The sequence below is a fragment of the Erythrolamprus reginae genome, chromosome 5, assembly GCF_031021105.1.
Source record: "Erythrolamprus reginae isolate rEryReg1 chromosome 5, rEryReg1.hap1, whole genome shotgun sequence".
Taxonomy (NCBI): Eukaryota; Metazoa; Chordata; class Lepidosauria; order Squamata; family Dipsadidae; genus Erythrolamprus; species Erythrolamprus reginae.
Genome location: NC_091954.1, coordinates 97,118,259 through 97,131,989, shown reverse-complemented (window position 1 = coordinate 97,131,989; position 13,731 = coordinate 97,118,259). Strand labels below are relative to the sequence as shown.

Below are 13,731 nucleotides of genomic sequence, written 5' to 3'. Positions count from 1 at the left end.
CCAGACTTTCCAGCTCTTGGGTAAAATATTAAAAACACAATTCCAACATGATAGCATTCTGGCATAGATTCAGTATATTGTTTCCAAACCCTGATATAATAGGTACATAACAGCAATTAATGTCGTTTGGAGGAAGACAAAATGTTCACAATACATGAGCCAATTTTACATATGGATTCAACATTACTTTTCCAAGTCTACAACATGTAAGTTTTTTGTCCAGAGGAAATTTTATTTCTTAAATTTATTTTATTTATTAAATTTGTATGCCGCCCCTCTCCGTAGACTGCAACTATGGAGCAGGGATGGGTTCCAATTTTCCCCCCTACCACTCTGTGGGCATGGCTTATTTTGTCAGTGTAGCTTGATGATCATGTGATGGTGGGTGTGGCTTCATGATCATGTGACTGGATTGGAGTGGTTTGATAATCATGTGACTGGGTGGGTATTGTTAGATGATCATGTGACTGGGTATTTTACAGATTTACAGAGTTACATATTACACACAGGAACACAAAAAGATACATTATCTACTATATATACTGTATGTGTATGTACACACACATACATATACATAAACACAGCTCTTCTAAAACTAAACATTCAACCTCACTTACTGCATTTGGAAAAACACATCCGGAGTCCAGTTTCTGCCACACATTTAACCATAACTCCTGTATATTAGAACATTACACATGCCTTCAGATGTTCTTCCCTAGCTTGCACATGACTGTTAGAGCCGGGAAATGTCATAGATTGACTAAAATGTGGTGAAACTTACTTAATAACACTGCTGCTTAGCAATTTTGGCCTCAATTGTGGTCATATGTTCTTTCTTTCTTTCTTTCTTTCTTTCTTTCTCTTCCTTCCTTCCTTCCTTCCTTCCTCCCTCCCTTCCTCCACCCTTCCTTTCCCTTCCCTTCCCTTCCCTTTCTGAGAAAAATAGTTTCCAACAAAAAGAGGAACACAGACAAACCACAAAAAACAAATCTTACTTTGAGATTCAGAGGTTTATTTCATGAGCAATTGAGAACAGGAGAAAAAGCCATCATTAAAAATACAACTTACATCAACAACTCATTTCAATGGGATCCACTATCATAACTAAATGTAGCAAGAAATAGCTATGGTCAGAGGCCCTGATTTGAGACCTGTCCTCACCTTTTATGCTCTTTTTCCTATGGTCTTCAGCAAATACATACTTTTTAATTACTTCATTTCCTTGTTCAGACAATAAACTCAGCACCCAAACTGTCTATTCAGCATATACCTGTGTGAACACATGAAAACGTCCTGTTCTCCGTTACCTTCAGTTCCCTATTTCTCACAGTTTTAACATCCTAATTCCAAATACTTTATATCTTAAAACTACATACTGTGCAAAATCACATTTCACAGCAACAGCTCAGCAGAATTACAAATAGTTCTGATGCAATTTTTCTGTCTAAAACTTTTTAGGGCCTAATATTTTTCTGAGACCTATGAACTCCATTTATCCATTTTCCACACCTCCTTTCCTTTCCTTTCCTTTCCTTACTTTACCTTACCTGACCTTATATATTGATCATCTATCATCTATTTCTATCATCTATTTCTATCATCTATCATTATTTATGTCTATACCATCATCTATATAATCATCTCTATCTCTCCCCCTATCTCTGTATCATCTATCTCCTATCTGTCTATCTGTCTGTCTGTCTGTCTGTTTGTCTATCCTATCTATCTGTCTGTCTGTCTGTCTGTCTGTCTGTCTGTCTACTTATCGACCAACCTACCTACCTACCAGTGGTGGGCTACCAAAAATTTTACTACCACACTGTGGGCGTGGCTTATGCATTTTGTTTCAACATCTTTCAGTGCAAATTGGGTGGTCTGGGGTGGAGCTCCAAATTTTGCTACCGGAACTGCATTCCTGATCGTTCCCGTGGGAGCCCATCATACCTACCCACCTACCTACCTATCTACCTATTTGACATCCTGGAACAGATTCTTTTGGTTTGGGGGGGCTTTGGGGGGATTGTTTTTGGAAAAAAAATTGGGGGGATGATTTTTCCCCAGTTTTTTTTTCTTCTGTGCATGAGCACAAGCCAAATTTCTGGCACTGTGCATGCATCACCAGCTTGTTTTCAACTTTTGGGGGGAGATTTTTTGGCTTTGCGCATGAAACATATCCACGTGGTACGGGGGAAAGTGAAGCAGCAGCAAGGTAAGTTAGAACCATCCCTGCTACAGAAAATAGAAAAAATCATGGTAGAAAGGACAGCACTAAATTTTAACAGAATAAAAATTGTTGGAAGGGGATCTTGGAGCTCTTCTATCTAACCCTTGCTCAAGAGGAAAGGCTATACCATTTTGCACACAGGGTTGTCCAATGTCTTTTAAAAACCTTCAGTGATGGCACAGACAATTTATGAAGGCAAGCCTTTAGACTGGTTAATTGTTCTCACTGTCAGGAAATTTCTCCTGAAATCTAGGTTGGTTCTTACCTTGATTAGTTTCCATCCATTGCTTATTTTCCTCTCTTCGTGTGCCCTAACAGCATTTTGCAACATATACAATTTCTAGAAGCTGAATAAAGATATAGTTCTGCAGGTACTATACTAAGGTTAGAGTTAGTTCTAGAACATTTTGTAGATGTCATATCCAGGGATCTCTGACCAATAAGAATGGATATGAAGTATCCATTTTGCCATTGTATTTTTCCTCAGAAGCATTGAAATGCATTTATTTGCATCTGTATGCTAGTCATTGATTGAAAAAGGGATTCACTGACTTTACATTTGTCTGCCAAAATGCGTGCACAGATTGTGAAATTTCAAAAGCATGTGCTATAATTGATTGCTGCTAATCACATTGACTACTGTATGGGCAATAAAATGGGATATAATTGGAAATTACAACTACATACACCTATAATTGGTTTGTGATTATGATGGCATGTCCCCCTTGGTTCCTAGTAAATAGACCTCAATTGAAACAATTTAGCTTATTTTCTGTGAGAAAGCTTAATTTAACACAATGATACTTATTTCCAATAAACATTAGTCTTTCACCCCATTATTATTCTCCTTACCCATCACAAATCCCTATATGCTCAATTATTTCATGATATCATTAGAAGAATGGAATGGATGAGAATGTAGTCTTATTATAGAAGCTCTCAATATCTGGGCCAATAAAGACAATATGTTTTTTTAACAGCCGTACAAAGCCTATGGGACTTATAATTGCTTTAGATGAGAATGGAGAAGCAACTGGAGACTTATTCTGGGACGATGGAGTGACAAGAGGTAAACTTACTAACAGAAATAGATATGTGGTGGATAGAATTAGAGAATGTTAAGATAATAGAACAATAGAAAGATAGACAGAGAAGACAGTAATACCGATAGCACTTAGTCTTATATGCCACTTCATAGCGCTTTTACAGCCCTTTGTTAGCAGTTTTACAGTCATCATATTGTCCCCAACAATTTGGGTCCTCATTTTACCCACCTCGGAAGGATGGAAGGATGAATCAACCTTGAGACTGGTGAGATGGTAGGCAGGATAAGTATCCTGTAGTACTGCACTCTAACTACTATAATCAAACGGCAGGGAGAATAAGACACCTGCTGAAAATAAGCCAGCAAGCAAATAAACTGCTGAATTACCACTAAGCACTAAGACATCTGAGAACCTTCTAAAAATTGATATCCTTTCCTTATTTCTATAAACACCATTGCTACAAATAAAGAGTTTCAGATACTAATAAAGGAAAGTATTTGTAGCTCAGTGTTGAAAAGAAATGTCCTTGGTGGCATAGTTCCCTCTAAGCTGAGCTGAGCAGTGAGCAATCGCTCACTTAAAAATCATCATCAACTCAGAGTTTTCCAAACCTGCCCAGAAGTCGAGAGGGAAAGAGTGAGAGGGAAGGAGAGAGAGAGGAAGAGAGGAAGAGAGAGAAACAGATAGAAAAAAGAGAGGAAGGATAAGAGAAAGAAAAATAATGGGAGTAAGGAAGAGAGAAAGAAAATCAAAATCTATTTTGAAACTAGCTCAACTATTTAAGTGGCATTTTGATATTGATAGAGTTGCCCTATTATGAGCTCACTGTTATAGACACACAGTACAGTATTTTATTTTGAAATTCTCTGAGGCAAAACAGGGTGGGTTTTTTGTTTGTTTGTTTGTTTGTTTGTTTATTTATTTATTTATTCATTCATTCATTCATTCATTCATTTATTTATTTATTTATTTATTTATTTATTTATTTATTTATTTATTTATTTATTTATTTATTTAATATTTCTGTGCCGCCCAGTCCCGAAGGGACTGCCGCTCAGACACTATACTTTTCCGCCCACCCCCAAAAAAATTTAGAAGGAACACTGCTTGGTGGTCTCTGAGCTTGGGTGTTTTCTGGTTTTATTTTCAGGAGAACTTGGTAGAAAGAAAGATAGGGAGACAAATAATAGAGGAAGGCAAGCAAACATTTTTTTTTCCTAATCCAAAACCAAGTATGTGAATAATCATTGAGATGCATCTTCAGTATGTTCAATTCAAAATTAACATGTTCAAGTATTTCAGCAATGGCCTGATCTTATGAAAACTATTGGAAACAAGGGGTCTTTTATGCTCTCTGAGCTTGGCTATTGTTTTGGAGAAATTTCATTACCTGAAGTAGGTAGCATCATCAATGCTGACAGAGCAAAGCAGGAGAACAGAAACTGAGAGAAAACTCCATATCTTGCTAGCACTTATGATGCTAATTTATTTATTTATAAAATTCATTTGCTGCCCATATCGTATCCAACAACTCTACAAGAAAACACCAAAGCTCAGAGACTACCAAGGACATTTCATTTCAACACTGAGTTTCAAATACTTTCCTTTATTAGTATCTGAAACTCTTTATTTGTAGCAATGGTGTTTATAGAAATAAGGAAAGGATATCAATTTTTAGAAGGTTCTCAGATGTCTTAGTGCTTAGGGGTAATTCAGCAGTTTATTTGCTTGCTGGCAATGGTTTCTTTAAAATATCAGTTATCTCTGTGTTTCTTAAATTACCTTTCTCTCTGATTTTTGTGTTGCACCATATGTAATTGTTGGTTATAAAAAAGAGAGAGAGAGAGAAAGAGAGAGAGAGAGACAGACAGATGGATGGACAGACAGACAGACGGATGGACGAACGGACGGACGGACACACAGACAGACAGAGACGGAGAAACACAATTTGGGTGATAATTACTGCAATGAATATTGAATGCCTTTAAGGTAGACTGATGATATTGTATCCCAAAGATATTGGACTCTTTTTCAAGATCTAAAATAAGCAGACGTTCATTGCATTAATTTAAAATAAAGTACTATAAAATGTTATCTTTTTATTAAATAATGTGTAGGCAGAATGATTTTACATCAAAAGTACCTGCCCTTTAGAATTTAATAGAAAACTTCCTACTTTTTTTTTGTTAAGAGCAGATAATATTTAGCAATTAGGTTTATGTCTAGAATTTTAATAGGCATATATTTTCGACTCTGTATAATAAAGCAGTTTGGGTCACATAGTTTTATATGGAAAACTATGATTTCCATATAACTATAGTTATTATGGAAAAAATGTCTTCCATTTCTAAAAGAATCAACAGACAACATCTTCAGAATAGAAAAAAAGACACTTTAGTAGTTTATTTTTCAAGTAATGTATTTGACAAATACCGACTCAGGCATGTCATTTCTTACTAGTTAATAATTTTTAAAATCTCTTCTTTCACCATGAACAGACTTTATTGTTAATTAGATCATCTGGGAGGAAGGAGATTTTTTTTCTGTGATTTACTTTAATTAAATTAAATTATCTTGAATGTGATAGGAACTCAGTGTCCATAATAGCAATTCTTTTTGAAATGGAGGCATTCGGCTAATTCGGTTTCATGACTCCAAGAGCTATAGTTTAGATAGATTGAAAATCACATTTTCCTGAACACCAATGCCTTCAATTAGGAACTATGCTAGGTAAAGCATAGATTATGTGTATTATGAGAGCTGATTATTTGTAGCTCTTTCTGATACCCTGGAACAATGTGACACCATCAAACTTATGTTGTCACATTGCTGTCATGTGACATTGCACAGTGTTTTTCCATTCATGGAGATGAGGTAGGTGTGGCCTATGCATGGACACATCCGGTCTATAGGCTGCCATTTTAATACCTAGAATCACACCAATGAATTTCAGCAACATGTCATCAAAACTGAGGTTTGATGACATGTTGCTGATTTCTAACATTGATTGCAGTATGAGTTGTCCATTGCTGACAGTTCTACACCATCTATAGAACATTTAATATCACTTTACTTTAGATTGCACTATAGCTTGGGATATACAGTGGTACCTCGACATACGAGTTTAATTCGTTCCAGACCCGAGCTCGTAAGTAGATCAACTCGTATCTCAAACGAATGTTCCCGATATGAATTAATGTAAATAATTCTAATTGGTTCCAGCCCTCAAAAAAGTCCCAAAGTTAGCCTAAATTATGGAAAAAGACATGTTTTAAATTAATAAATGTACATGCAACACGTATAAATAAACAAAGTAAATAATGAAAAGAGAAATGTACAAAATACAATAACAAAATGTATAAAACACGGTACAGTAACCTTACCTTGATGACAGATGAGTGCGGCTGTGTACTGTAGGAGCATGGCTGAGGAGGAGGGAGCGAGGGGAGGGAGGACGAGTTGGCTACGCGGAGTTAAGCTACGTAAACAAAACGTGCGAATGGCTGAGATAACCGGGAGCAAGGGCGGTAGCATCCTGAAACTCAGCTCGTATCCCGAATTTGAGCTCGGGTGTCAAACAGAAATTTCGCTCGCGTTGCTGCTCGTAACTTGGAATGTTTGCATGTGGAGCAGCTCGTATCTAGAGATACCACTGTAATTTATTTATTTTTCCACAGTTCTTTCAATTGTTCTACTGTATTATGTCTTATTGTTCCATCTGTTTGATTATGTATAGATAACTATTTAGATGAACAATAAGACTATTTATGAGCAGATCCATCAAATATCATTCAGAATTTTAATAATATATATTTATTACATGGATATTACATAACTATTTAAAATATTTTATTTGATTAATTTACTTTAATGTTTTTCTTTGTTATTTAAAGGTACATTTCTCCTTATATTTTAGATACAGTCAGAAATTCAAAGTATCTCTTATATAACTTTACTGTCACAAATGTAAGTATGTTTTCATTAGTGATGGAGATTCTCAGAAACTTCATTCAATTTTTAACTGGATAAATATGTTTAATATATATAAATTCTTAAAGAAAAGTAATGGATAGTATATGACCTGTCATGAAGAATGAATATCTGTTTAAAGAACATTTTTTTTGATATAAGTATATTCCTGCCTATGATTTATGTGGAATAGCAGAATGAAGGATATTTAAGAAATGTGTGAGTCAGAGCAAGAAGCGTAAAGAATGAATGGGTTAGTGTAATACAATATGTGGAAAAGTGACTGCATTTTTTGGTGTACAGAAATATAGTTTGCAAGAATGAAAAGTTATAGAGTGACTAGTGAATAGTGCCGGATAAATTAATATTTTATTTTATCTTATTTCCAGTTCTAATTTATTTTCCTCATAAACCCTTACTGTTTTTCTGCATCTATGAATTTACCATATTTTTCAGAGTATAAGACACACCTTTTTCCTCCCTAAAAGAGGTTGAAAATTTAAAAGAAGTGTGTCTTATACTCTGAGCGTAGCTTTTTTTAAAGCACTAGCTAGGTGCTAACAATCTTCCCAGCTCTTACCTTTTATATTCTTTCATTATTATTCTCTGCAAAGAATGTTTTCCAAGCTCTAAGTCTTTGCAAGGTTTTTTCCACTGCTTTAACTTGCTTCAAATAAGTTTATTTCCAGCCCTAACCAGGTGTTAACGATGTTCCCAGCTCTTACCGGCTTGCAAGCTCTTTCATTGTTACTCTCTGCGAAGAATGTTTTCCAAGCCCTAAGTCTTTGCAGGTTTTTTTTTTCCATTGCTCCAACTTGCTCCATATGTTTCTTTCCAGCCCTAACCAGGTGCTAGCGATGTTCCCAGCTCTCACTAGCTTACAAGCTCTTTCATTGTTGCTCTCTGTGAATAAGGTTTTTTTAAAAGCCCTAACCAGGGGATAAAATAATGCGCTAAAGCTGACCAGACTAAGGATGCTAGCCAGATGAATATCTGAAAAGCAGATTCCTTTCCCTATTTTCCTCCCCCAAAACTGTGCATCTTATACTCTGAAAAATACGGTGATTTAAACAGTTTCCTTATTTGTAATACATATGATCAACAGGTCTAGGATTGAGGAAATTTACTGAGCTTAAATGCTAGAGAAAAGTCATTTCATTATAACAATTAGATTGCATGATGTTAACACAATTTATTTTCCAAAGGATGTTGATTGTACGGTACTTACAACAAACTATCATTTATATCTTAATTATATGATTTTAGCTTTAAGAGAAATCATACAAAATCATAGGAAATTATAAATAAGATCAGTGAACAAAATTGTTGTGTAATGATTTTGCTGTCTTCCAGAAAGTCTTAACTATGGCAGTTAATCATAAAGGATACATGGATCCAAATAATCTGATATTTGAGAACATCAAGATTCTTGGCCTACCCCTTGAGCCTTCAGATGTGAAAGTAACCTCAAACAATGTGGTTGAATCATATAATTTGACTGTCAAGTATAATGCTGCAAACAAGGTAAACATTGTTAAGTGTTTTCATCAATTTCAATGAAGTTTTCCCCCCACAGATATCATTTTCTACTCAAAAATAAGCACTAAGGGTATATTTACCAGATTTATAATGTAGTCAATAACAATGTCTCAAGAATACATTCCTTTAGATATTTCAATGAGAGATATTTAGGTGAGTGTATTTTCTTTTAAAGTGCATGCGTGCATATAAGATAATATCTACACATGCATGCCTATAGATAATTACAATGGCAGTCCCAGTGTTAGCGGTGTCCATGTACAGCCAAGTAAAGATGGTTTTTTGAAGGTGCTATATCAGGGGTGTTAAACTCAAAGCCTGGCAGATAGTTAACAAAACAAACTAAAAACAAAACAAAAGGGGAAATGTTTCCTCTTTTGCATTTGAGCATGCAAGACGAGACAGGAAAAGACAAAGGAAAGACAAACAAACAAACAAACAAACAAACAAATAAATAAATAAATAAATATTTGTTTGTTGAGGGGCACAGTAACATTTTACGGTTTTGTACTGAACCCACAAGGTGCAGTGTGATAACAGTTTAGGTAAGTAGCTCAAAAGGTTGACTCAGCCTTCCATCATTCCAAGGTGGGTAAAATGAGGACCCAGATTGTGGGAGCAATAGGCTGGCTCTGTTAAAAATCCTATTGCTAACATGTTGTAAGCCGCCCTGAGTCTAAGGAGAAGGGCGGCATAAAAATTGAATAAATAAATAAATAAATAAATAAATAAATAAATAAATAAATAAATAAATAAATAAATAAATAAATAAATAAATAAATAAATAAATAAATAAATAAATAAATAAATAAATAAATAAATAAATAAATAAATAAATAAATAAATAAATGTGCTTTAATTGCAATAAAAGTTGAGTTCTAGATACTGATTAAAATGAAATAAATAAAAACATACTATTTAATTATTTTATTATTATTATTATTTATTAGATTTGCATGCCGCCCCTCTCCGTAGACTCGGGGAGGCTCACAACACAATAAAACTATTCGTAACAAATCTAATAATTTAAAAAAACATTTTAAAAACATTTCCTATTTTAAAAGTAATTAAGGATCATACTAAGGTACTAGAGAAGGAATGACAATAAAAATATCTATTAAATATGTTAAAGGGTTAAATAAGGTTCAGGAGGGAAGTGTTTTTAATAGGAAAGTGAACACAAGAACAAGGGGACACAATCTGAAGTTAGTTGGGGGAAAGATCAAAGGCAACATGAGAAAATATTATTTCACTGAAAGAGTAGTAGATCCTTGGAACAAACTTCCAGCAGACGTGGTTGATAAATCCATAGTAACTGAATTTAAACATGCCTGGGATAAACATATATCCATTGTAAGATAAAATACAGGAAATAGTATAAGGGCAGACTAGATGGACCATGAGGTCTTTTTCTGCCGTCAGTCTTCTGTTTCTATGTTTCTAAAAAAACTATTAAGTATTCAATAAATAGTGGGTAAACTTACAGACTAGATGGACCATGAGGTCTTTTTCTGCCGTCAGTCTTCTGTTTCTATGTTTCTAAAAAAACTATTAAGTATTCAATAAATAGTGGGTAAACTTACTACCCCACTGCGTGGGGGCAGCAGCCCATTAATTGACAAGCTCAGCATCTTAAGTACTAAGCCATGAGCCAAACCATATAGGTCAAATTTGACTGGCACCAAAAAAAAAAAAAACCCCCCACCCAAAAAACACTATCTTATTATTAAGAATTTTATTCTTAATAATATTTGTGACCTTTTTGTTGTTTCTGTTGTTACCTGGAACTTTCTGCTTTAACGAGTGACACAAAAAGAGACATGCAGTTCAATATGCATTCAATATTTCTCTTTATTTTGCATCTTGAACTCAGAAGAAACTTTTGAAACTAATGTAGTCAACTTTAATATTCATAACCATGTGGCTAGTAGGGATTTGGAATCAATATTCATACAGCCACTTCAAATTTGATTAAGCGGCATAACTTAATATTTTCCCAGTACTGCTGGTCTCAGCATTTTCCTTAAATAATTCTGCCTTCTCATTTGTCCTGCATACCTTGAACCCTAAGAATATGTGTGTATCACCTTTTGTCTTGCAAATTCCTTTGAATTACAGCCTGGTTCTTCAATATTTTGTTGACAAATCAGTTTCGCCATCTGATTAATATTGTCAGTTGTACATTATTTAACAAAAAAAAGGTAACAATTTCCCTCACAGTCATAGTAGTTTTGAATACTGTTTCTTTTTAATCTGCTACTTTTAGAATATGCTTTTATTCACAATTCTTTATGGCTTCTGTGCTATCAATAAAAATGCATTAATCTATTATTTATTAATGTTGTGAAAACCCTTTTTTAAAAACAAAAACAAAAACAGGATTACACATGTGGTTTACATGGGATACTTATGTGCATAGTTCCCTCTAAGCTGAGCAGTGAGCAATCGCTCACTTAAAAATCATCATCAACTCAGAGTTTTCCAAACCTGCCCAGAAGCCGAGAGGGAAAGAGTGAGAGGGAAGGAGAGAGAGAGGAAGAGAGGAAGAGAGAGAAACAGATAGAAAAAAGAGAGGAAGGAAAAAAGAAAGAAAAAGAATGGGAGTAAGCAAGAGAGAAAGAAAATCAAAATCTATTTTGAAACTAGCTCAACTATTTAAATGGCATTTTGATATTGATAAAGTTGCCCTCTTATGAGCTCACTGTTATAAACACACAGTACAGTATTTTATTTTGAAATTCTCTGAGGCAAAACAGGGTGGGTTTTTTATTTGTTTGTTTGTTTGTTTATTTATTTATTATTTCTGTGCCGCCAAGTCCCAAAGGGACTGCCGCTCAGACACTATACTTTTCCGCCCACCCCCCAAAAAAATTAGAGGTAACACTGCTTATGTGATCCATATTTTGGCTTTTATTGTGAATTCCACAGGTTGCTCACATAACTGGTCTTCGTCTTAAACTGGGGGAAGAACATACAATATCCTGGAAGCAGACTTTAAGAGAGAGTGACAAATTTGATTGTCATCCTGAAGAAAATGCAACAAAGGAAAAATGTGAAGCTCTTCGCTGCATATGGAAAGTAAGGGCGGAAAAATCAATCAATCAATTTTGTCCTTCTTAGGTGTTTTTGCTCTTTGAAGTCCTGTTTGTAGGGACCGTGTATTTCCCCAAACCCCAAAAACTTTAATCTTAGACTATCTATCTATCTATCTATCTATCTATCTATCTATCTATCTATCTATCTATCTATCTATCTATCTATCTATCTATCAATCATCTATCTATCTATCTACTATCTATCTATCTATCTATCATTTATCTATCTATCTATCTATCTATCTATCTATCTATCTATCTATCTATCTATCTATCTATCTATCTATCTATCTATCTACTATCTCCCCATTCCTAAGAGGTCTGAAAGGGGCATGCATAAGTTTTATTTATTTATTTATTTATTTATTTATTTATTTATTTATTTATATGAACATCCTAATCCAATTAGTTTTAAAACTAATTAATTTTAAAACACCAATTACATTCAAATCAATCATTGCTATTCACACAACAGACATACATACATTCATCGGCCAGGGAGCTAAGGTCTAAGGGCCCCAAGCCTGGCGAAATAGATGAGTCTTGAGACTCTTGCAGAAGGCGAGGAGGGTGGGGGCAGTGTGAATCTCTGGGGGGAAGCTGATTACAGAGGGCTGGAGCCCTCACAGAGAAGGCTCTTCCCCTAGGCCCCACCAAGTGATATTTTCTCATTGACAGGACCTGGAGAAGGCCGATTCTGTGGGACCTAATCAATCTCTGGGTTTCATGTGACAATACCTGCTACCTTGTACATGCTTAACAAATAAATAAATAAATAAAAATAAAATATTTGAATTTATTTTCCTCTTTATCTACAGCCATATATTGGAGTCATAATAGCTTTTAACTGAGCAGCTCTTTATCAATTTTTCCTAAATGTCCTGTAGAATTTTGTTGAGTACTATTTGTTGAATTGATAATTGACTGTTGACTTTTGAACAGTATAACTTGATTACCACAAAGAAGCATTTTTGAAATGCTGTAATTCAGTTCTATGATTTTAATTAGAACTGCACTTGACTATGAAAATAAAATGTGAAAATCACATTATAGTGGATTATAATGGTGAATTATTTGCACTTTTCCCCACCTAGAAATAGAAAATAGTGGAAAAATACAGGTATTTGCATGTTTATAATTAATTTGAAATAAATCTAGGAATGTTTCTATGTGACCTAAGAAATTGTAAAGTGGACAGAATTGTGGAGTCCTTGGTCCTCACTGAGGTTACAGACATTCTTACAGACATTTCATTACCAAACTAGATAACATCAGTGAACTGATGCTGTTAACTAGTTTTGTAATGAAACTTCTGCAAGAAAACCTCTAAGATCAGAAAGGACTAAGGACTTCACTGGCCAACTGAGCTACAAATATTCTCTTTTATAAACAAAATTATTTCTGGATGGATTACAACTCTTGTATCCCTCCCGTCTTTCTCTCCAGCTATGATCTGTTTTCTTTTCCAATTCAACTCAAGTTTCTATATCTAATGGCATGATGTTGCTTCCCTTGGCAACAGCAAAAGTTGTGTTGTTTACGTTCTGCAGTCCCATTATAAGTATTATAGGGCAACTAAAACAGTTCACATAGGATGAACATGTGTTTTCCTAAAATCCTTGTAAGACTTTTAATTGTGGAAATGGACAGAACAAGACATAAAACATTCATTATTCTATATATCATAAAATTAATCTCTCTCTCTCTCCAACTCATTATTATCATAAGCATTTTTTTAGATTTTGTATACAACTCAACAAAAGCTGAGTATTGCTGCAGACCTAGGTAGACAGAAATGTAGGTACTTGGTATCCCTTCCCAGCAAATTTATTTTTTAATTCCACAAAAAAAATGCATG

General features: G+C 34.5%; 1 protein-coding gene across 2 annotated transcripts in view; it reads left to right on the top strand.

Moving 5' to 3' along the window:
- Window positions 1-13,731, top strand: part of SI (sucrase-isomaltase) — a 142,683-nt gene that overhangs the window by 78,341 nt on the left and 50,611 nt on the right. For both annotated transcript variants that reach the window (XM_070753562.1, XM_070753563.1), the window contains 4 exons: window positions 3,205-3,293; window positions 7,187-7,236; window positions 8,593-8,763; window positions 11,707-11,856. In XM_070753562.1, coding sequence (XP_070609663.1) covers window positions 3,205-3,293; window positions 7,187-7,236; window positions 8,593-8,763; window positions 11,707-11,856 — 460 coding nt within the window. The remainder of the gene's footprint in view (window positions 1-3,204; window positions 3,294-7,186; window positions 7,237-8,592; window positions 8,764-11,706; window positions 11,857-13,731) is intronic.